Source organism: Podarcis filfolensis (genome assembly GCF_964270895.1).
Source record: "Podarcis filfolensis genome assembly, chromosome: 17".
Lineage (NCBI taxonomy): Eukaryota > Metazoa > Chordata > Lepidosauria > Squamata > Lacertidae > Podarcis > Podarcis filfolensis.
Genome location: NC_139621.1, coordinates 7,711,881 through 7,735,198, shown reverse-complemented (window position 1 = coordinate 7,735,198; position 23,318 = coordinate 7,711,881). Strand labels below are relative to the sequence as shown.

General features: G+C 45.2%; 1 protein-coding gene and 1 long non-coding RNA gene across 3 annotated transcripts; both read right to left on the bottom strand.

Moving 5' to 3' along the window:
- Positions 1-1,841: 1,841 nt before the first annotated feature.
- CLPP (caseinolytic mitochondrial matrix peptidase proteolytic subunit) lies at positions 1,842-10,128 on the bottom strand. Its single transcript, XM_083594034.1, has 7 exons — positions 10,059-10,128; positions 5,796-5,897; positions 4,996-5,067; positions 4,350-4,446; positions 3,991-4,178; positions 3,281-3,386; positions 1,842-2,315 (listed from the first exon to the last, which is right to left on the bottom strand). Exons 1-7 carry the CDS (start codon positions 10,074-10,076, stop codon positions 2,146-2,148), a joined length of 753 nt encoding a protein of 250 aa, XP_083450160.1. The 5' UTR covers positions 10,077-10,128; the 3' UTR covers positions 1,842-2,145.
- Positions 6,937-8,992, bottom strand: LOC310753085. 2 transcript variants are annotated; one of them, XR_014543165.1, is made up of 3 exons: positions 8,897-8,992; positions 8,346-8,863; positions 6,937-7,539 (listed from the first exon to the last, which is right to left on the bottom strand). It is a non-coding gene; the product is annotated as an uncharacterized lncRNA (long non-coding RNA). The 2 variants fall into 2 exon arrangements; XR_014543166.1 differs by having other exon boundaries at positions 6,937-7,536.
- Positions 10,129-23,318: the final 13,190 nt, after the last annotated feature.

The following is a 23,318-nucleotide window of genomic DNA, read 5'->3' as shown; positions in this document are numbered from 1 at the left end:
GATGGCAACGATTTATCAGTTGCTCATGCCATAGGAGGATCCAAGGGGCCCGAGGTCTCTTCTCCCACCCCTGCAAAATATTGATGGTCCAAATGATGTGCATGCGCCACATGTTGTGATCAATTATGTGGGGCGGGGCTTACCTGCCCCCCTCCCAATATTTTATTCAAGTTGGCACCCTTGGCTCATGCTGTCTACATGGCAAAGTGCTTTTGCAAAGTGATCGTCTACGAAAATGCTTTCAGAAAACCCCAAACCGCATCACTTCAAATGCTGTAAGATTGTCCGGGTGCCCTCTCTCTACTTTTTCCACCAAATACAGTGGTACCTCGGGTTACATACGCTTCAGGTTACAGACTCCGCTAACCCAGAAATAGTGCTTCAGGTTAAGAACTTTGCTTCAGGATGAGGACAGAAATTGCACAGCGGCGGCGCGGCGGCAGCAGGAGGCCTCATTAGCTAAAGTGGTGCTTCAGGTTAAGAACAGTTTCAGGTTAAGAACAGACCTCCGGAACGAATTAAGTACTTAACCCGAGGTACCACTGTACTTATATCCAACTGTGGATAAATGGGATTCTAATTTAAAAAAATAAAATAAAAATATTGCACATAGTTTAGTTTGGGAGTTATGGGATTAATTTGATTCCCAGAGCCAACCCACAATTTCTGAGACACAGGGTCCCTTCTGAAACATTGTGAGAACCACAGAATTGTGGAATTGGAAGGGAGCATGAGGGTCATCTGGTCCAACCCCCTGCAACGCGAGAATCTTATATTAAGATGGTGAACCCACCCCCGCTGATTAGAAGATTATTAAAAGAGCAGTTTTCAGTGATGGGTGCCCATGCGAACCCTGGGACTACTTCTCAGCCTAGTTGCAAACCACCTCTTAGTGTTCCGAGTCCTGCTCAGATATCTGTTTTCCATTCTCTCTGGAAATCTTTGCTCTTGAACATGCACATCAGCTATCTTTTGCAAGAGTTTGGTGTCATTGTCTTGTTGGGGGGGGAATACTTTTGGGGGGCCACAGCAGCAAACTCCCCCAACTCACACTTCCATCTATCACCTCTGGGCCAGTAGCTTCTACAGCAGCTCTGGAGAATCTTCCTTGCATCGTGCAGGACATCAGCCAAGCAAGCAGAATCACCTTTTTTAGTCATCACTTCTCCACTGTGATGTGCTACATGCAGGGAGAATGGAGGATGGTGCCGTAGGAGCAAAGAAAGAAGCAATCGGCTTCCCCTGCCCTTCCTAATTCTGCTTCCCATTTGACTGTGACTGTGTTGCACTGGCAAAGCCAAGACATCTATGCGTACATCGGTTACCACTGCGTATGAAAGCCATGTAAAAAAATTCCTTCCAGTAGCACCTTAGAGACCAACTAAGTTTGTTATTGGTATGAGCTTTCGTGTGCATGCACACTTCTTCAGATACACTGAAACAGAAGTCACCAGACCCTACTGGAAGGAATTTTTAAATTTTGTTTTGACTACGGCAGACCAACACGGCTACCTGCCTGTAACTAGAACTATGAAAGCCATGATTATTAATGGATGTGGCATAGAGATGTTTGTGGACCATCCTGGGCCTCCTCCATATTGTGTGGTTGCAGAAGAGCTAGATGGCAGGACAAGGTCTTCTTGGTTACCTGGCAGAGATAATGTTTTGGCAAACTGGCCGGGCCACAATTCTGAAACAGCCAGCAAAATTATCTCCCACAAGCCAATGCTATGGACTATGGGACTGATATAAACAGCGGACCCATAAGTTGAGGGAACCTCAAGATCTGCTGCCAATAGCCTTTCACTTAGAAAACCAAGGAAAAAAAAGAACACCCACACCACAGAGGTCTAAGTTTAATTTAAAAACATCACTCTCTTATACAATGGTGCAACTGGAGGAGCGAGAAGGAAACTGGATCAGCTGAGGAGAAAATGGCAAAGAGACCAGCTCCTGTAAACACAGCTGGCCAGCTACATGTGGGACCCTCCGCTAAGAGAAGGCCTGCTAAGGGGAGACATCCCCAAACAATTCCAAGGACTCCAACCAACCAGCCTGGGGAAGTAACACCGTCCTCACTTCAGAGTGCTGGCGCTGCAGAAATAATTCCTGACACAACAAGCATCTGAGGAAGTCGTTGATCCCTCAGGGTTCAGCTGAGGAAGAGGTGGGAGCAGAGCCAGGAGGAGCCTCTTTTTGAACCAGCTCTGGCTCATCTTCCCCATCGTGTGGAGGATGAACAAGCACCTTGTCCAAGATGCCAAATTCCTGGGCTTCGACTGGGCTCATGTAACGATCTCTCTCCATGGCAGCTTCTGTGAGGGTTAAGAACACGTAAAGGTAACATAAACGTGGAAAAGCACCAAAAAGTGTGAGCCCACATACCAGGGAGAAAGTCCTACTGAGTTCAGGAGGCCTTCAGAGTCTCCCTGCTCCATCCCAACTTCCCTCTCCACTGCCATTCTGCACCTGAAGCATCCATGGCTAGACACTGCAAGGATCCCATCAACCCTTACTTAGCCTTCCAGGATTATTTGTTTACATAATAATAGAATCAATGCACAAGCGCAAGTCCAGCCCTGACCCCACCCCGGCCCAATTAATCATCTGACAGCACCTCTCAAGGCTGACCAGGGAGGGAGCTGGTAGACAGAAAGAGAGAAATGTCAGTCTCCCAGGGTGAAAGACTGGGAGGAGAGAGAAAAGATCCCAGGTGAGAGCTGGGAGGAGCTTCTGTCCTCTGTGGGTGCTAAGGACCAATAATTACTTTTAAGAGTGATTCAGTTTGCATCTTCTGTAGTTGTAATGTAGCTGTCTTATGAGAAAATCTTAATGAATTAATTAAAAATATATATTTTTGAAAGGAAATTGTGTTATTACGGAAGGAATTCTTGTTTTATTTGTTTGTTTGCCTTTTCATCAAAAGGAATCTGCAGCCCTGCAGAGGATGTTGGACCACAGCTCATATCATCACACTGGCTGAGCCTGACATCTCTGAAGGGTCACAGGTTCCCCTTCTCTGGTTTATACCCTGCCTTTCTTCCTCCATGGAATTCAAGATGACATACATGTGGATCTTAGGTGGCCAGACTCAGACTTGCTTGGCTTCAGGCGCCTTCAGAAAGCTTTATCTCACCACAGTGGTGTCCAAGAAGGAACAGATCCAAACTGGAGGCTGGAACAAGCATATGGCCTCCCTCTCCCTTGTCCGAATGCTAGATATCTCCCCTGGCACACAAGGTTTTGTCTCCCTGCCCCACCTTCTGGCTCCAATGCTTACCAATCACATCCAGGGATTGCTTGGTGTGCTTGGCATAGAGGGCATTGATCTGCTTCTTCAGTTTAAGGATCTCCTCGGCCTGGATGGCAATGTCTGTAGCCTGACCCTAGAAGTCAGGAATCAGAGTCAGTGGAAAATGTTACTCTGTCATCTGCTGAGGTCATTCACTCACCAGTGAGCACTGGGGAATGCAGAGGATGGGTAAAGGTAAAGGTAAAGGACCCCTGGACGGTTAAGTTCAGTCAAAGGTGCTCATCTTGCTTTCAGGCTGAGGGAGCCGGCGTTTGTCCACAGACAGTTTTCTGGGTCATGTAGCCAGCATGACTAAACCGCTTCTGGTGCAATGAGACACCGTGATAGAGTGCACGAAAATGCCATTTACCTTCCTGCCGCAGTGATACCTATTTATCTACTTGCACTCGCATGCTTTCGAACTGCTAGGTTGGCAGAAGCTGGGACAGAACAATGGGAGCTCACCCCACTACGGGGATTCGAACCACTGACCTTCTGATCAACAAGCCCAAGAGGCTCCGTGGTTTAGACCACAGTGCCACCTGCATCCCCTAGGCAGAGGATGGATACAAGATCTGCACCCCATGCCCCACGTCCCGGGGAGCAATTTGCCCAGGGAAGCATCAAGATAGGGTGCTGGCTAGAGAAGGAGGTGTGGCCCCTGCAAGAGAAAGCAGCAGCAGCAGGGTTTGACTTACCCGTGCCCCACCTGACGGCTGGTGGATCATTATGCGGGAGTTGGGCAGAGAGTGGCGCATGCCTGGTGAGCCCGCAGCCAATAGCAAGGAGCCCATGCTAGCTGCCTGCCCCACACACCATGTGCAAATGGGGTTCAGGATGTACTGCATGGTGTCGTAGATAGCCAGTCCAGATGTTACCGCACCACCTACAGAGGGAACAGAGAAGTCACTAGCGGTCCCCAAATTTAGACACAGCATGCCTCCTTAACCCATTTCTTTTTTTAAACACCAAAGTGGCATTAAAGATAAGGTGAGAGAGAGGAGATTCTGTAGGGAAGCTGCTCTGATGTCACTCTGTGCTTTTCGCTGCCTCTCACCTGGGCTGTTGATGTACATGTGGATGGGCTTCTTGTTGCTTTCTGACTGCAGGAAAAGTAGCTGTGCAATAACCAAGCTCGCAACGTTGTCATCAATCTGTAGACGGGGAATGAAAGGCAGTGGATGAGAAGCAAGGGAACTCCTTGCTGCAAGAAGCCCACCTCCCGCTCAAGTCAATATATACTTGAAGTCAAGTATACCTGAAGGCGTGTCTCCACCCCCATCATTCAGCCTGGACACTGAGGTCCTCCTCTCAGGGTCTTTTGGTGGTTCCCTCACTGTGAGAAGTAAGGTTCCAGGGAACCAGGCAGAGGGCCTTCTCGGTAGTTGCGCCCACCCTGTGGAACGCCCTCCCTTCAGATGCCAAGGAAATAAACAACTATCTGAATTTTAGAAGACATCTGAAGGCAGCCCTGTTTAAGGAAGTTTTTAATGTTTGATGTTTTAGCATGTTTTTAATGTCCTGTTGGGAGCCGCCCAGAGTGGCTGGGGAAACCCAGCCAGATGGACAGGGGAAAATAATAATAATAATAATAATAATAATAATAATAATAATAATAATAATTATTATTATTATTATTACACATGGACACACTGTGACAGAGGACCCATTTGCCTCGCTGCAGAAGGAGTTTGTGTACTTACTGGGCCCATGACACAGACTATGCGCTCTCTCAGAAGGCGGGAGTAGATGTCATAAGCTCGCTCGCCACGACCCTGAAACAGAGAGAAGATCAGCACAAGTACCCTCAAGGCCTGGGATTCGGCGCTGGTGGAGGAGGAAAGTCCCAGCATATTTCAGAGGGAAGGACCTCCAGTCTCATACGAAGGAAACACCTTGCTGGAAGCTTTCTTTAGCATGGTTCTAAGAGCAGAACAAAGTTAAGCCATTTTGAAGGCCACTGGAACAGTTGCATGCTGTTAAAAACCAAGGCGTGCATCGACAGAAAGCAGAGTCGTAAATAAATCAGGGGAGTTAAAACACGGCTGCACCGTGATTCTGGTCTCCACAAACTCCATCCCTGACACTTTGGCTGTCATTACCAAAAAGAATTAAAATTGAAATAGCATCCACCCTTAGGGAGATATGATAAAAGATGTACAGGCAATAATTTGTGCAATCAGAAGGAAAACTCTTCCAATTGCAAAAAGACTTAGCACAATGTACAAAGCCCTGTCCATATTCTTAAATTTTCTTAAGAGCCTTCAAATGCAATTGCATAGTATTAAACGTAACCTGCTTGTAGTTAGGTCTCTGCAGTTTTTGCATTGATGGGCCTGCAATGTAGCACAACCCTTAACAAATTACTGCTATGAGCCTGACAGTAACTGCCAGCCACTGCCACAAACACCTGTTATTTCAGACTTTGCAATTCCCAGCCTGCTCCCTTTCCCAAAAATACATTGATAAAGAGGAGTATCTCCCTCCCCTCCCCTGTGCTTACCGTTTGCTCCACTACAATGGGAATGAGAGGGATGTGACTCCGGGGAGACTGGTGCAGGCTCCGAGCCACAGAGAGGACGTGGCTTCCCAGCCGCAAGGGGCGCTGCAGGCAGAGAGAAGGCCGGTTACCAAACAGACAGACACTCACCCCTGTCAATAACCACCAGCAGCTCCTCTGCAATCCTCCATTCAAGGTGCAGCATTTTCATTAACACCCTTTCAAATTCACTGCCACATTCATCAATGCGCCCTCATGCTCAGAGGGAAAAGGAGGAGACTACGCTGCTTTTAGCACCTGTGAGTGTAGAGGAAGGTCTCAGCAGGGATGCCAGGTCAAAGAAACCCAAGGAAAGGTGTGGCATTCTACTTTCATGAGAGAACAGCAACACTTATCCATCAATCTATTTTTGTGCATTTGAAACACTTGACACACAGCGCAACCAGCTGTCGCACTTGCATGGCAGACTATCATATATCCCCATGTGTTTGTCTTCAAAGACAACACTTTGCGTTTGGTGATTAGAATCAAAGAAGCACAGAGTTGGAAGGGACCCCAACTCTAGTCCAGGCTTCGTCAACCCCGGCCCTCCAGATGTTTTGAGACTACAATTCCCATCATCCCTGACCACTGGTCCTGCTAGCTAGGGATCATGGGAGTTGTAGGCCAAAAACATCTGGAGGGCCGAGTTTGAGGAAGCCTGCTCTAGTCCAACCCCCTGCAATGCAAGGAATCTCAACTAAAGCAAAACGCTTTATTGTTTTTAAACACTATTGTTTTTAATAGGGACACGGGTGGTGCTATGGGTTAAACCACAGAGTCTAGGACTTGCCAATCAGAAGGTCGGCGGTTTGAATCCCCGCAATGGGGTGAACCCCCATTGTTCGGTCCCTGCTCCTGCCAACCTAGCAGTTCGAAAGCACGTCCAAGTGCAAGTAGATAAATAGGTACCGCTCCGGTGGGAAGGTAAACGGCGTTTCCGTGCTCTGCTCTGGTTCCCCAGAAGCGGCTTAGTCATGCTGGCCACATGACCTGAAAGCTCTACGCCGGCTCCCTCGGCCAATAAAGCGGGATGAGCGCCGCAACCCCAGAGTCGGTCACGACTGGACCTAATGGTCAGGGCTCCCTTTACCTTTACTATTGTTTTTAATATTCGGCTGGAAGCTGCCCAGAGTGGCTGGGGAAACCCAGCCAGATGTGCAGGGTATAAATAATAAATTATTATTATTATTATTATTATTATTATTATTATTACTACTACTACTAAAACATGCATGACAGATGGCCATCCAGCCTCTGCTTAAAAACCTGCAAGGAAGAAGAGCCCACCACACCCTCTGAGAGAGTCCGTTCCACTGTCAAAACAGCTCTCTATCTGTCAGAAAGCTATTCCTAATGTTGACTCGGAATCTACTTTCTTGCAACTTGAAGCCCTTGGTTCGAATCCCACCCTCCAGGGCAGGAGATGACAAGCTTGCTCTACATGACGGCCCTTTAGATATTTGAAGATGGCTTTCATATCTCCTCTCAGTCTCCTCTTATCCAGGCTAAACGTACCCAGCTCCTTAAACCTCATCCTCTTAGCTGCTATACCAGTTCTCAAAGAAATGATGTCTCCCCTCCCACTCTGTGGCCACCAGCAATGATGTGCTACAGGGCCCACAGCAATGTCGCAGTACCAGGATGAAACCATCACCTCCGTGTACAACCTGCATAGGGCCTAAGAGCTGCCATTCCCACCCACCTCCTTCAATCAATCAATCAAAATGTTTATTCGGCTTTACGCCCATCATGAAACACAACACAACAAAACAAATCAAAACAAATCAAATCAAATAAAACAGCGGACTCGTACAAGCCACAAGTAGTATAACACAGTTCACAACTCACAAGGACAGATATTAGCCATTCATAAGAAAAGTTGAAGATTAAGATTAAAAATTTTAGGCACTACACTAAAATCAATATCTGATGTCATTATAGAAAATTCTTATAACTATCAATAATCAACTAACATTCCATTCCGTCTCTTGTACGAGAGGACGGCTGTTAGGAATTTAGCAACCTGTAGGGTAATATAAGGATCCACATCTTGAAGAACCCAGGCAAGCTGTAGGTCTACTGATTTGTCAGCCATAGGCTGGATTATGGAGTTTAGTATACTAGCACGGGCTGAACTGTACAAAGGGCAGATAAACATAACATGATGTAGAGATTCAGATGTTTTCATTTCACACGCACACATTGAAGGGACTTGGCCCTTAGTGAATCTATGTCTCAGCACGTTTGTTGGAAAGACATTAAACCTAGCTCTAATGAAGGCATATCGGTGAGACGCGGCCATAAGCGATGTTAAGTAGGACGGAGCGCGGTAGATAGGGGTTATGCCGATATTTAACGGCGAGCAGACTCCACCACCAGCTACGAAATTTTGTTATACCTCCGCATCATCCAGCCTTTGATTTATACACCTTTTTGCCACATTTAGATCCAGTTTGAGCAATTCAGTGGGCGAGATCTCATAGGACAGCAATTTGGCATGGATTTTTCCACCTCCTTCTTCTTCTGCAAGGGATGCCTCTAAGGTTGCACATCCCAAAATTATTTGCCACCCCCCAATAAACACTGTAAGTGGCTTGCTTTAAGCAGTTGGCCAGTATGGTGGTTTGACCATAGCTTTCAACTTTTCCCTTTTTTCAAGGAAATTTCCTTATTCCGAATAGGATTCCTCGCAAGAAAAGGGAAAAGTTGACAGCTATGGGCTTGACCCTTCTCCTCCCACTGCCCTGGCAGCACCACAAAGCAGGAAGAAGAGCCTTTGGAGAGAGACAGACCAGGCACTGATCCTGCGGGGCTACTTATAAGGAGATGCTAAGCATTTGAGTCTTCCTGGCTCCAAAAACCAACATAATACAGGTTTATAGAATCATGAATGGATGCTCCAAATAAAATGGACATTCTTTGCCCCCGGCCCACTCCCTACCCACCCCCAAAAACCTCTAGAACTCAGGGTGACCACAATGAAACTGAGGAGTGGTACATTCAGGAGAAAATAAAAAGTACTTTTCCACCTCTGTAAAAGGATGTAGCAAAAACTTTTCCACACTTGCTACATCCTTTTACAGAGGTTGTAGCAACAAGAGATGGCGAGGACCCCCAGTTTAGATGGGCTGGAAAACGGGATTGGACAAAATACATGGGTTGTTATGTGTGGTGTGGTATATTTTACTGCTGCTTCAGCTTGTAAACCGCCTCGTGCATACGAATTAAAAGTGGAAGCGTGGGGGAAACTGAAAAGTCTATTCTAACTGATTTTATAATGAATTGATTTTAGAATGCTGTATTATTTTACTGTTGTTAGCCGCTCTGAGCCCAGCTTTGGCTGGGGAGGGCGGGATATAAATACATATTATTATTATTATTATTATTCAAATTAAGTCTGTTCAACATCTGTCCCCCGCAGCAGCTTCAAATGGTAAAGGTAAAGGGACCCCTGACCATCAGGTCCAGTCGTGACCGACTCTGGGGTTGCGGCGCTCATCTCGCTTTATTGGCCGAGGGAGCTGGCGTACAGCTTCCGGGTCACGTGGCCAGCGTGACTAAGCCGCTTCTGGCGAACCAGAGCAGCACACGGAAGCACCGTTTACCTTCCTGCCGGAGCGGTACCTATTTATCTACTTGCACTTTGACGTGCTTTCGAACTGCTAGGTTGGCAGGAGCCGGGACTGAGTCACGGGAGCTCACCCCGTCGTGGGGATTCGAACCACCAACCTTCTGATCAGCAACTCCTAGGCTCTGTGGTATAATATTATTATTATTATTATTATTATTATTATTACTATTATTATTATTATTATTATTATTATTAATTCTGTTCAACATCTGTCCCCCGCAGCAGCTTCAAATGGCACTTCCAGTTTAAAGGGGCCTTCGACTAAGGGAGAGGGGGGCAAAAGGCTGAGGAAGGGGCTGCCACCACCGCCTTCATATTCCGCCTCTGAGGTTGCAGAGGAGGCTAGGGAGCAGCTGTGGAAAAAGGAGGCGCTCAGCCCGCGGGTGCAAGGCTCGGATCGCTTCCTTGCCTTTCAGGAGACCGGCGGGTGGGAGCTCCAGGAGGCGCTTGAGGCAGGAGAAATCTAGGCAAGGGGTGGTTCTCGGAGTGGGGTGGGGGCTGCCCCTTCCACCGCCCCCCCCTCCTCACTACTGCACCCGCAGTCCCTGAGGCACCCACCCTCCAAGCCCCACCCACGTGCACTTGCCCCTCACCACTATCCTTTGCAACATGCTGCCCCGGAAGGTCTTTCTTGCTTTCCACCCTCCCACGTGGTTTAAAAAAAAAGGGGGGGGGAGAACAAGAATACTGCACGCGAATCACGTGATGATGGCCGAGGTGCCGGGGTTGCCACGCCGCCGCAGTGCACCGTGGGAAATGTAGTTTAAAATTTAGGTACCGGTGCTTTTTGTTTTGTTTGGGGTTTTTTAAAAGCGGTTTTAGTATTAAGCTGCTCTAAAGAGCGTCATTCATTCAGTGCCGGATTTACGTATAAGCTAAACAAGCTATAGCTTGGGGGGGGTTTGGGGGGGGAATAAAGGAAAAAAAACCTGGATGTAATAATAATTTCACTATTAATATACTTTTTCTTAATTGTATTTCCTGTCAACAATTACTTTGATAAAAATACATATTTTGTTATGTGCAAATGGCTTTAGATACATATTAGGTCCATAAATTACCATATCATACAGCATATATTCAACACGAAAAACAGCGACAAATTGTTGTTGACAAAGGACAGTTGGACCTCATCAAACTTAAATCCGGTCCTGCATTCATTCATTCATTCATTTTTAAGCAAACGGGATTTAAAAAAATAAGTGCACGGCAAGAGGAAAATCAGCATCTGTCAGACGGCTGCGGGGGAGAACCGAATTGTTTTCAGGTCTGCAAGTTCAGAGGCGTCTAAGATCGGCAGCAGTCCGTTCTTGTGCCTTCAGTAGCAATGGGATCTGCAAAAAGGAGCAAGTGAGGCGTCTCATGGCATGCATATAAATTTTCTCTAATGCCAGTGTGCCTTTAGGGGTTGCCATATTTAAAAAAGTAAAAACCAGGACACCCCGAAAGTTCTTGAGATTTTTTTAAAGGAAGACTCCAAAGTTGTTGAGCTTGTTTTAGCCACTCACATTAAATGTCTACAGATGGTGACATTGCTCTTAGCTACAGGAAAAGAGGTAAAAAAACCTCACAGCAAAGGGGTACCTTACATTTCCAGGTGGGGGTGGAAGTCTGTCACACACTGTCATTCTTCCAGTTTCCGCTTCCTCCACCAAGTTTCTAGCATTTATATTTTGGAGACGGCAAAATTTGCACAAACGATAAGTTTGTGCAAGATCAGATCAGAAGAATCTTTATTTGCATCAGCCACTAGTCATAGCAATAAAATAAAATATACTTAAGATAGAGGTAAAAACTTAACTATGCAAAATACATTTTTGAGATTTATATCAATAAAGCTTGTGCAAGAGTAGTTGTAGTAGCTTCTGCATTGATTTAGATTATATTCTGCATGGTGGGTTTTTTTTTATAAAAAACCTGAGTTTTGTCATGACTATAAATGAGTTATAATGATAACAATGTAAATAAATGTTTACTGCTGAGTGTCTCACAGGCATCCAATCATACAGCAGGATACAATATCGAACCCTCCGCTGTTATGAGCTTACATCACAAAGTCAGCTGTGTCTGTTACGAGTAAGTCTCCTGGGATCCCCCTGTTTTGCCATTGTACACTCCAGCCTGCTGACTTTATTATAGATGCTTTCAGATCCATTCTACCATGTCCAAGACCTGTATTTCCATTACTGTCCGCACAGTGGCAAGAATGCCAGAGAAATATCCTGCCAGCAACAGCACAGGGAGAGCTGCCTCCATAATATTCAGTCTCCACCCAGTAGACGTACAAAGAAATCAGCCCTATTATAGTACATGCCAGTGCACCGAAATACCTTCATACGTGCAGGGTTCTTTCTTCCTTTATGCAAATCACTAATTTAGGGTGCAATCCTAGCCCCCCAAATACATTGGCTGGGAGAAATTAGGCTGTAATGTACCTTTCCCCCACCCCACTGATCTGGCCTTAAGTCCGTGTAAATAACTTATCCCAGCCTATCTACTTGTGTCAGCTAAGGGAAAGACCTGTTGGTAGAAGTTATTATTTAATATTATTGTTAGCATTTATTAAATTTATACATCACCCTCTATCTGAAGATCACAGGGCAGTTTACAAGTTATGCCGGCATCAGACCCTCCAAGTGCCCCTATTTTCCAGGGACAATCCCAGATTTACAGAAACTGTCCTGGTTTCTGATTTGATCTCAGAATGTCTCGCTTTTCTTTAGGACGTCCCTATTTCCATTGGGGGGACGCGGGTGGCGCTGTGGGTAAAACCTCAGTGCCTAGGACTTGCTGATTGTAAGGTCAGTGGTTCGAATCCCCGCGGCGGGGTGAGTTCCCGTCGTTCGGTCCCAGCTCCTGCCCACCTAGCAGTTCAAAAGCACCCCTAAGTGCAAGTAGATAAATAGGTACTGCTTTATAGCGGGAGGGTAAACCGTGTGCGGCACTGGTGCTGGCTCGCCAGTTGCAGCTTCGTCACGCTGGCCATGTGAACCAGAAGTGTCTTGGACGGCGCCGGCTCCCGGCCTCTTGAGCGAGATGAGCGCGCAACCCTAGAGTCGGTCACGACTGGCCCGTACGGGCAGGGGTACATTTACCTTTACCTTTACTATTTCCATTGGGAGGGACGCGGGTGGCGCTGTGGGTTAAACCACGGAGCCTAGGACTTGCCTATCAGGAGGTTGGTGGTTGCCTATCAGAAGGTTGGTTGTTTGAATCCCCGCAACGAGGTGAGCTGCCGTTGCTCGGTCCCTGCTCCTGTCAACCTAGCAGTTCGAAAGCACGTCAAAGTGCAAGTAGATAAATAGGTACCGCTCTGGCGGGAAGGTAAACGGCGTTTCTGTGCGCTGCTCTGTTTCTCCAGAAGCGGCTTAGTCATACTGGCCACATGACCCGGAAGCTGTATAAATAAAGCGAGATGAGCGTCACAACCCCAGAGTCGATCATGACTGGACCTAATGGTCAGGGGTCCCTTTGCCTTTACCTTTATTTCCATTGGAGAAGTGTTGGAGGGCATGGTAGGAAGTCCCTATTTCCATGGGAGAAATGTTGGAGAGTATGGAGTTATGCAACCCCTGTTCCATCTGATGGCAGCCCTGCATAGGGAAGTTTTTTTTAATGTTTAATATTTTATTATGTTTTTATATATGCTGGAAGCTGCCCAGAGTGGCTGGAACAACCCAGTCAGATGGGTGGGGTATAATTATAATTATTGACTAGGACGTCCCTATTTTCATCGGAAAAATGTTGGAGGTATGCGGTATAGAGCTCAAAAAGGGCTGTGTCAGGCTCCCTCTCCTTTTCTGAATGGGGGTAGTACAAACCGTGCAAAATGAAAGCTGCAGTTTCCCCTAATTTCAGGTAGAGCAATCTTACACTCTCATTACTGGAAGGGGAGATTTAGTGGAACAGCCACTCGATCCTAATTTGCCCTTCAGTATGTATATATTCAGTATATTGTTGCCTTAATCCTTCCACTGAGGTGTATGGGTGTTAGGGGAGAGGAAGTCCCTTTGGTAGGAATGCAGATGGTGCTGTGGTCTAAACCACTGAGCCTCTTGGGTTTGCCAGTCGGAAGGTCGGTGGTTCGAATGAGCTCCCGTTCCTCTGTGCCAGCTCCTGCCAACCTAGCAGTTGAAAAGCACACCAGCGCAAGTAGATAAATAGGTACCGCTGCGGCGGGAAGGTAGATGGCATTTCCGTATGCTCTGGTTTCTATCATGGTGTTCCGTTGTGCCAGAAGCAGTTTAGTCATGCTGGCCACATGACCCGGAAAGCTGTCTGTGGACAAACGCCGGCTCCCTCGGCCTGAAAGCAAGATGAGCGCCACAACCCCATAGTCGCCTTTGACTAGACTTAACCATCCAGGGGTCCTTTACCTTTTAGCTGTAGTCCATTTGGTGGGGGACACATTGTTCTTCTTCTGGTGTAGTTTGTCCACCTTTGGTCCACACCCTGCACTCAGCTCTCACCTGTGTCTCCTAGAATCTGTCAGCATGCAACAGCGATCACACCCCGGGAACAGCTTTGACTGGCTGGCAAACCAGGTGAGAGTACCCAATGGGATTGAGCAGACGAGACCAATAGTTGGTCCAATGATCAAGAAGGCAGTTTCTGCACGTGCTGAAGAAGGAAGTGAGGGTCAAATGTGGCTCCTCAACCTGTGAAGGTAGTCCATCCAGGAGAAGGAAAACTCTGACCCAAACCTCCACTGCCTTGCAGGATATCTTCAGGAGAAGATAAGGCTAAGGAGTAAACCCAACACAAAACCAGAGTGGAGACCCTAAGGCACCTTGTATATCTCCTTCTGGCAACCTGCAGCCCAGCTGGTGCCAAACATGCAGTGGTACCTCGGTTTACGAACTTAATCCGTTCCAGAAGTCTGTTCTTAAACCAAAACTGTTCTTAAACCAAAGCACGCTTTCCCTAATGAGGCCTCCTGCCGCCGGTGCCCTTCCATCATTCTGATTCCGTTCTTAGACCAAGGTAAAGTTCTCAAACCAAGACACTATTTCTGGTTTTGTGGAGTTTGTAAACCAAACCGTTCTTAAACCGGACTGTTCTTAAACTGAGGCACCACTTTATTGCTCTGTTTTCCTTTGGACCACATCAGTGAAGCTGAGAGGGGGATCTTGTCATCTGGGCAGCCCAGGATTTCCTAATTCTCCAGCCAGGATCCAAATATTAAGTAAACTTATTGCGGAGGAAACAGTAATTTTAAAAAGAGGGTGTGGGATGTGGAAGACCACACAAGTACAGAACTAATATTTTAATAACATTCAGCGTAACATATCCAAACCAATAAGGAACGAAATGTGGTAATCCCTGGTACCAGAATATTAGCAAAAGATAATAAGTAGGCACAGGGCAAATAAAGCACCCATCGGTTATGTCCACTGATTCTCCCCTAAAAGCTACCATACCCCTTTCATCGGTGTTATGTACTGAGAACAATAGGATCCAAAATGCAGCAGTCTGATTGGTCCTAGAACAATAGGATTCAGAATGCAGCAGTCTGATTGGTCCTAGAACAATGCAGCAGTATGATTGGTCCTCAGGAGCCACCCAACCCAGCTCCAGGTGGAAGTGAATCCGCAACCTGATTGGCCTACAGGAGAATCCTGGAATTAGCCAATCACGTGCGGCCCATTGTGTAAATAATGTATATAAAGCAGATATTTTGGGGGAACTCCCATTTTTCACTACTACGAGCTGAATAAAGAGCATGAAATCCACACTCCGAATATATTTCACTGGTGATGACAATCGTGTTTTTGGAAACAGATCTTTGCCCAAAGGCAATGTGTAGTGCTGCTCCTGCTAAGCAACTGGGAAAGTGAGTCCTGTCAGAATATAACCCCTTGTTTTTCCACACGCTAAGGGTCTCAAGACTGATTATATTTGCTGGAAAGTCAGAGAAGAATGTCCCTGAGTGTGCCAGGTTCCTACAAAACGCCCCACACCCTCCCATCACAGGGTGCAGTTGTGGTTCTCGTTCCCCGTCCAATTCACATGCTTGCCAGTCAAGGCCAGAAAGACGGTGAAGTTACTGGCCCCCCCTTGGCTGCAAATCTGGGACAAGGGAAAGTAACATTGTAGTGCAATCTGCTTTTTGCAACTCCATGACAAAAAGGCTCATTCAGACTGCAACAACTTCTCTCTGTTCTTGTATGTTTCCTCTTCGGGCATGGAACTTGGTGATCCAAACTTTAGCTACGGGGGGCATACCCCTCTTGATATTTCACAGAGGAAAGAAGGACACTCTTTTGTGCTTATAAAATGCCTGTTCTCACAGCTTGAGCTGCCACAACTGCAGGTTGAGGAATCTGTAATACTCCCTTACCTCAGCATTAAAGGACCCCTGACCATTAGGTCCAGTCGTGACCAACTCTGGGGTTGCGGCACTCATCTCGCTTTATTGGCCGAGGGAGCCGGCGTACAGCTTCCAGGTCATGTGGCCAGCATGACTAAGCTGCTTCTGGCGAACCAGAGCAGCGCACGGAAATGCCGTTTACCTTCCCGTAGGAGCGGCACCTATTTATCTACTTGCACTTTGATGTGCTTTCGAATTGCTAGGTTGGCAGGAGCAGGAACCGAGCAACGTGAGCTCACCCAGTCACGGGGATTCGAACCGCTGACCTTCTGATCGGCAAGCTTTAGGCTCTGTGGTTTAACCCACAGCGCCACCCGCGTCCCTACCTCAGCATTACAAATTGCCAAAGGTTCTTTTCTGCCTGCTATATTTTGTTACTACATCTCTTGTGCTGACTTCTGAAACTTAATACTGTATGTACACCGACCTTAACTATTTCCTTTTTGGAAAATGGGAGAAAATTTAATTTCACAGAGGACCAAGGAGGTGTTAATTGTAACATAGCTGCGACTCAAAGACACCCAAAGACATTTACTATCTAATGTTACTTGCAGAGGGGCTGGTGGAGACAAAGAGAAATGTCCTTTCTTATCTATGTAAATAATCCAAAGAGTTGCATGGACCTCATAAAGGAAACGGCAAAGGAAAATATTTTAGATATTGCATTGAGAAGCAAGGATATGGGAACTGAGTGGGGGGGAATTTGCATGTTGTAATGATTTAAATTCTGCCCCTTTTAGTTAAATGGTATCTCATTCTTATTAATTCGTGTGAATGCTTTTTCATATGCGCGCGCGCGCGCATGCACACACACACACACTCATACACACAAACATGGATGTTTAGAACCAACAGGTGGTTTTTCTTTTAATGCCATGGGGATAAGCATTAAACACATGCGACTGTCTGCAGCTGAAGCTGCTGTTCCAGGGAACGGAATCAAGACTGGTTGAAGAACTGGCAATTCTGTGGAGCAGGATAGAACTTTGGCAGTCATGAAGCCCTTTCAAAGGTATCCACAAGGAACAAGGCCATCGTATTCACTGAGGAATCGGAACAGGAGAAATGTACAAGGAGTAGAGTGGTGTAAAAACCCAATAAATTGATACAAAGTGGAAAATCACAAGTAGCAATGTCGGGCATTTAGAAAATTCCATGCAGCAATAGTAAAACAATACTTTTACTAGGACAAAAAAGGAAAAGGAACAGAAACCACAAGGCACTGTGCCAGTCTTTGAGTAAATCAAAACTCCTTCAAGCTGTATTTAGCAAATAATAGTTTTTAAAAGGAGACTAGGAGAGAGGAGAAGAACATTTTCTGAGTACGATGGGAAGGGTGGTCTGAAATCTGTATGTAACAGCCTTAAAATTGAAAGAAAGAGGCATTTGATTATGCCAAGTGTAAAGGGATATCAGGTTGCAGCCAGGCTTTCTTGGACAAAGAAATACGTAATAGGCTCTCTCCCTTGGATTTCAATAGTTGCTGGCTTTTCATTTTCGAAAGGAGAGTGGCCCATTGTCCCAGCCAGCCTTGCTGCAACCTGATATCTTTTCCACCAGACACCATCTAACAGTAGAATCCTATACATGTCTACTCAGAAGTAATCCCACCTGAATTCATTATGGGGGTGCTTATTCCAAGGGAAATGTGTATTGGGGTACACCCTCCCTTTTTGTTCATCCTAGCTTTAGAACCATTAGCTTTATGCCTCAGAACAAGGCATATAGCTTGTTCTGACACAAAGGAATCCAGACATCAAAGGAATCCAGTTTGGGAACCAAACTATACAATTGGGTTATTTGCTGTTGATTTAATTATTGTGACACCTGACCTGCTGAGAGCTTAACAGTTTTGCAGGCCTGCAGGTTAGCTTGTCACAATCCGAAGCTTTATGCTTCCTTGTATCACCCAAGAATCAAAAAACACTCACAGAATTCACAGGCATTAGACTCTGTCACACAAAGCATAGATATTTAAGAATTACAGTTGTACCTCGGTTTACGAACAGCCCTGTTAACGAAATATTCGGTTTACGAACTCCGCAAAACCGGAAGTAGTGTTCCGGTTTGTGAATTTACCTCAGTCTACGAATGGAAGCCGAACGGTGGAAGGGCACGGGCGGCAGCAGGCCTGATTACGGAAAGCGCACCTCAGTTTAAGAACGGCTTTGGTTTATGGAAGACACAAGATTTACCCACTTTGGAAGAATGGCAGATGAAGATGATGGACTATATGGGACTGGCAGAAATGACTGGCAGAATCCGGAACCAGGGAGAAGAGGCAGTGGAAGAAGATTGGAAGAAATTTAAAGACTATTTACAGAAATATTGCAAAATCAATGAATGTTAGAATGATGTTGGATAGAAATTAAGTGGTTTCCAGCTGTAATGCTTTAAGAATATGGAAGAAGGGTATAATTAGGTAAAAAAAATAACTAAAATGGTGTTGGATTGGAAATAAGTGGTATTGGCAACAAAGTTAATAAGAATATGCAAAAATGAATTGATAATGGATGAAAATACTGAGTTATAAAATGTTAAGTTATAGAGATAAGATAAATGAGAGAGGGTAAGGATTTGCTGATTTGATTATTTAAATGGGAATACAAGAAGGGGAGGTGTGAGGAAGTCAAAGAAACAAGCAAATGAGTTTTATGTTATGAAAAACAATTGTTTTTAATTTTTCTTGTTTTTTCTGTATGTTTTACTTATCTTTTTATTTTTTATTTATTATTATTATTATTATGTGTTTTTGTATATTTGTCTTTGTAAAATCTTAATAAATATTTCTCAAAAAAAATAATAATAAGAACGGCTTTGGTTTAAGAACAGACTTCAGGAACGGATTAAGTTTGTAAACCGCAGTACCACTGTATTATAACAAGAAACCTTAACAGACTCTATTCACAAAACTATCCCCTTGTATGGCAGACAATTCTTCAAAATTTGTAAAAGGCGAAAGATTTATACGATCTGAAGAGAAACCAGACTAACTGTTTCAAAAGGACTGGAACAAATTTATACTTTATATGAAAGAAAATTGTAAACATCTGAAAATGTTTGTAGGTCGGAATTGAAATGTTTTGTGATGTAAATATAAGGAACAGACTTACCGATAATAAGGTGAACAATTATAATAAGATAGAAGGTAAATATGTGATCTTAGAAATGCAGAAAATACAGAAAGATGTGTGGAAGTCAGAAAGGGGGAGGGAAGGAGGTCGATGCACTTATAGAGTAATGTATTAAGTTATAGAATTATGTCACAAAATGTGATTATGATAAAAGTGGAAAACTCAGTAAAAAGTATATTTTTAAAAAAATTCTTCAACATTTGGAAAAAAATGAGCAATACCCATGTCACCCTCCCAGACAAATCAGTAATGGTAAAAACAATGATCCTAGCAAAACTGCTGTTTCTATTCCAATCATTCCCAATTTAGACCCCACTCGACTAGATACGAAAGTGGCAGGGGAAAAAATTCATTTCTTTTTTTCCTGCAAAAGGCCCAGAATAAATGCCAAACTCCTGTTTCTCCCCACAGTGAAAGGAGGCTGGAGCATCCTATGCCTGGAGCTATATTTTATTGCTCTCCAAGCATAGGCGCCATCTCTGGGGGGCCTGGGGGGCCTTGGCACTGTTACGGTAAAAAACTGGGTGCGAGGCTGCTCAGCCACCCAGCTCGTCGGACTAAGTCCGCGGGTCCCTGCGGAGGAAAAATGAGCTCAGCCGGAGACAGGAGCAAGCTGCAGAAGATCCAAGTTTATTGCGCAACAGGTTCAAGGCGAGATTGAACAGCGAGAAAGGGGTGACATAAACTTTTGAAACTTCCCTCCATGTCCCAGAATACAGTGCAAAATACATCCCAGTTACATCATGAATACATTAAAGAGAGGTTGGGTTACACAGATTACATCATGAATACATTAAGAAGAGGTTGGGTTACACAGGATTAACATATGGAGGAGGGAGGGGGGAATATGCAGAGCTGGAGATATGCGCAGATAAGCACATCCTGATGAGAAGACAATGGTCCATGTACTGGCATTTCCTGGAGGAAAGGCTTGGCAGAGTGATTTGACAGGATTAGGGTCTTGACACCTTGCTTGAGGGATTATGGAGGACAGGGGAGGTGTGATGGAGTCCTAGAGAAATTGAGCAAATTGGCACGTTGATTTTCTATGAATTTTATAGATTTTAGTCCCTTTTGACATTGACAATTGGAAATAAATTGATATAGTGTAGCGAAGAAGAAGGTGAAGAAGACATGCCCCCCCGTTCCGTATCAGTACCCACAAAATTTGCACTGTGGGTGCCCAGCGGGGTCGCACATGTGACGTCACACAGCATGACATAGACACAATCTCCATGGGGTTGTGGATGCCTGTGCCCACGGCCCAAAAAATGTGCGCTTTGCCGCCCCACCCCTGCTGCCACTGCTGTGACCAGACCAAGCCCTCTGCTGTGAGACCTCCCCTGAGGCCTGCTGTGGCCGCAGATGCACCCTAGAAGCTGGGCTGCACAGGGACCCCCATCAAAGACCCCACTGAGGAGGCAGAGGCTTCGGCCCAAGGCACATGTGCGACATGACATCATGTTGCACGCATATGATGGCACAAGTGATGTCACGAGCACCCACAATCTGCAGCCCAAGTCAGAGGCTCTGTCACCAAGTAAGACACGCCATCCCTTTTATTTTAGATGACACCTCAAAACAATGGGACCGATGGGAAACAGAACTAGCTGAGGGAATATGGACCTCAGAATACCCTTTCTTAAAGCAAAAACTTAGAACTTGCCTAAAAATTTGAAGGAGAGTCATGCAAACCATGCTTAATGCATGGAAAGAGACATGGGCATAGCCGGGAGGGGGGGCAGGGAGGGGTAGCTGCCCCCCAATCAATAAAAATACATAGCTAACTGAGGTGATAATATAATTTATTATTTATACCCCGCCCATCTGGCTGGGTTTCCCCAGCCACTCTGGGTGGCTTCCAACAAAATATTTAAAATACAATAAAACATCAGACATTAAAAACTTCCACCTGCCCCCCAGCAAAAGGCCTGCCCCCCCAAAAAACAAAAATCCTACTATTTCACATTACCTCACAACAATTTGATGTGGTCAGAAGGTGGGGAAAAGTTGCATACCAGTTATGTGACTTTTATAAGAGAAACACAACACTCTCAGTCCAAGAAATACAAACTACATTAGGAAACTTACAAACCCCTTGACCACAGCTGTCAACGTTTCCCTTTTTTTAAGGGAAATTCCCTTATTCCGAATAGGATTTTCCCTTAAAAAAAGGGAAAAGTTGACAGCTATGCCCTTGACTGCTACTCCAACAAATCTGCAACTTTTTTTTGCTAACCCAATGACCAATAAGGCAGCCACAAGACCACTAGCCACATTTCAATGACATGTAATTTCCACAGAAGGACATGGTCCAAGTATAACATTTGCAAGCTATACCATTCTATTCAGTGCATCAGTTGGTTCAATTGTCCTTGGGAATGCAATTTTGGCTATGAACTTGACACAGGACTTTAGACAAACAAACAACGTCTGTTTACGTCTGTTTCGGCAACCAATAGAGAATTAACCCTTAAACTCATAAATAGATGGTACCTAACTCCTAGGAATCTGGCAATCATCTATCCTGGCACCTCATAATGTTGCTGTACGGGTTGCCTGAATACTGAAGTTAATTTTGCAATCAGTCCAGAAAACTTTTTTGTGCCTGCGTCCTATTGTGTCTGAGGTACAAAGGTTATGAGGCTCTGCAAATATTTATTGGACTGCTCTCTGTGTAAGGATAAAACAAATAGCTTGGTTTCTAGATTAAAGAAGGATCTGCATTCCACCCTTAATCCTAACTCTATTTACTTGAGAGTAAGCCCCATTAAATTCAACAGGATGTCCTTTTGAGTATAGATAAAGTTCAGATTGTGCTGTTAGTCTGCAATCTTATACCCACTTACCTGTTGGAAAGTCAAACCAAGGAGGCTAACTCCTGAGTAGACACTTAAAGGTTCCCTTGGTCCACAGAATTATCGGAACTGTAGCTCTGCGAAGAGGGTAGTCAAATAATCTTCTGTATCCTCACTAAAACCACAATTCGCAGGATTATTTGGGTTATTTTAACCAGCATAGTTAAAAGATTTCAAAATATAGCTGGATTTGTTTCAACTGTGTGAAATGTTTTTGGATAGACATGTGGTATATTACCATAATAACCAAGAGTGTTTTGGGGTTTTTTTAATGCAATGGTCTAACCCTGCTTATTTAACATATGCAGAATTCATCATGCGAAAGGCTGGGCTGGATGAATCCCTAGCCGGAATTAAGATTGCTGGAAGAAATATCAACAACCTCAGATATGCAGATGACACAACCTTGATGGCAGAAAGTGAGGAGGAATTAAAGAACCTTTTAATGAGGGTGAAACAGGAGAGCGCAAAATATGGTTTGAAGCTCAACATCAAAGAAACGAAGATCATGGTCCCATCACCTCCTGGCAAATAGCAGGGGAAGAAATGGACCAGAGCCCATGGACCAGAGCACGCCAGGCACTCTTGTCTTCCACTGCCTCCCACAATTTGGTCAAACTCATGCTGGTGGCTTCGAGAACACTGTCCAACCATCCCATCCTCTGTCGTCCCCTTCTCCTTGTGCCCTCAATCTTTCCCAACATCAGGGTCTTTTCCTGGGAATCTTCTCTTCTCATGAGGTGGCCAAAGTATTGGAGCCTCAGCTTCACGATCTGTCCTTCCAGTGAGCACTCAGGGCTGATTTCCTTCAGAATGGAGAGGTTTGATCTTCTTGCAGTCCATGAGACTCTCAAGAGTCTCCTCCAGCACCATAATTCAAAAGCATCAATTCTTTGGCGATCAGCCTTCTTTATGGTCCAGCTCTCACTTCCATACATCACTACTGGGAAAACCATAGCTTTAACTATACGGACCTTTGTCAGCAAGGTGATGTCTCTGCTTTTTAAGATGCTGTCTAGGTTTGTCATTGCTTTTCTCCCAAGAAGTAGGCGTCTTTTAATTTCGTGACTGCTGTCACCATCTGCAGTGATCACGTAGCCCAAGAAAGTAAAATCTCTCACTGCCTCCATTTCTTCCCCTTCTATTTGCCAGGAGGTGATGGGCCCAGTGGCCATGATCTTAGTTTTTTTGAAGTTGAGCTTCAGACCATATTTTGCGCTCTCCTCTTTCACCCTCATTAAAAGGTTCTTTAATTCCTCCTCACCGAAGCAGCATTCTTAAGGATTGTGCTGGCTACAGAAGAAGCTGGCTAAGCAACAGCCCTAAGGCAAGAAGAGCCTTTAGAGTACGGTTTCCCAAACTTGGGTCTCCAGCTGTTTCTGGACTACAGTTCCAGACCAGTGCTGGATTTACATATATGCTAAACAAGCTATAGCTTAGGGCCCCACTCTTTTGGGCCCCCCCAAAAAAATTAAGGAAAAACAACAACCT

Excerpts from the sequence above, each read along its gene's own strand:
- CLPP (XM_083594034.1), bottom strand. Across the intron at positions 5,068-5,795 it reads CCATTGTAGTGGAGCAAACG|GGTCGTGGCGAGCGAGCTTA; the intron begins GTAAGCACAGGG and ends TCTCTGTTTCAG. Across the intron at positions 4,179-4,349 it reads CATGTACATCAACAGCCCAG|GTGGTGCGGTAACATCTGGA; the intron begins GTGAGAGGCAGC and ends TTCCCTCTGTAG.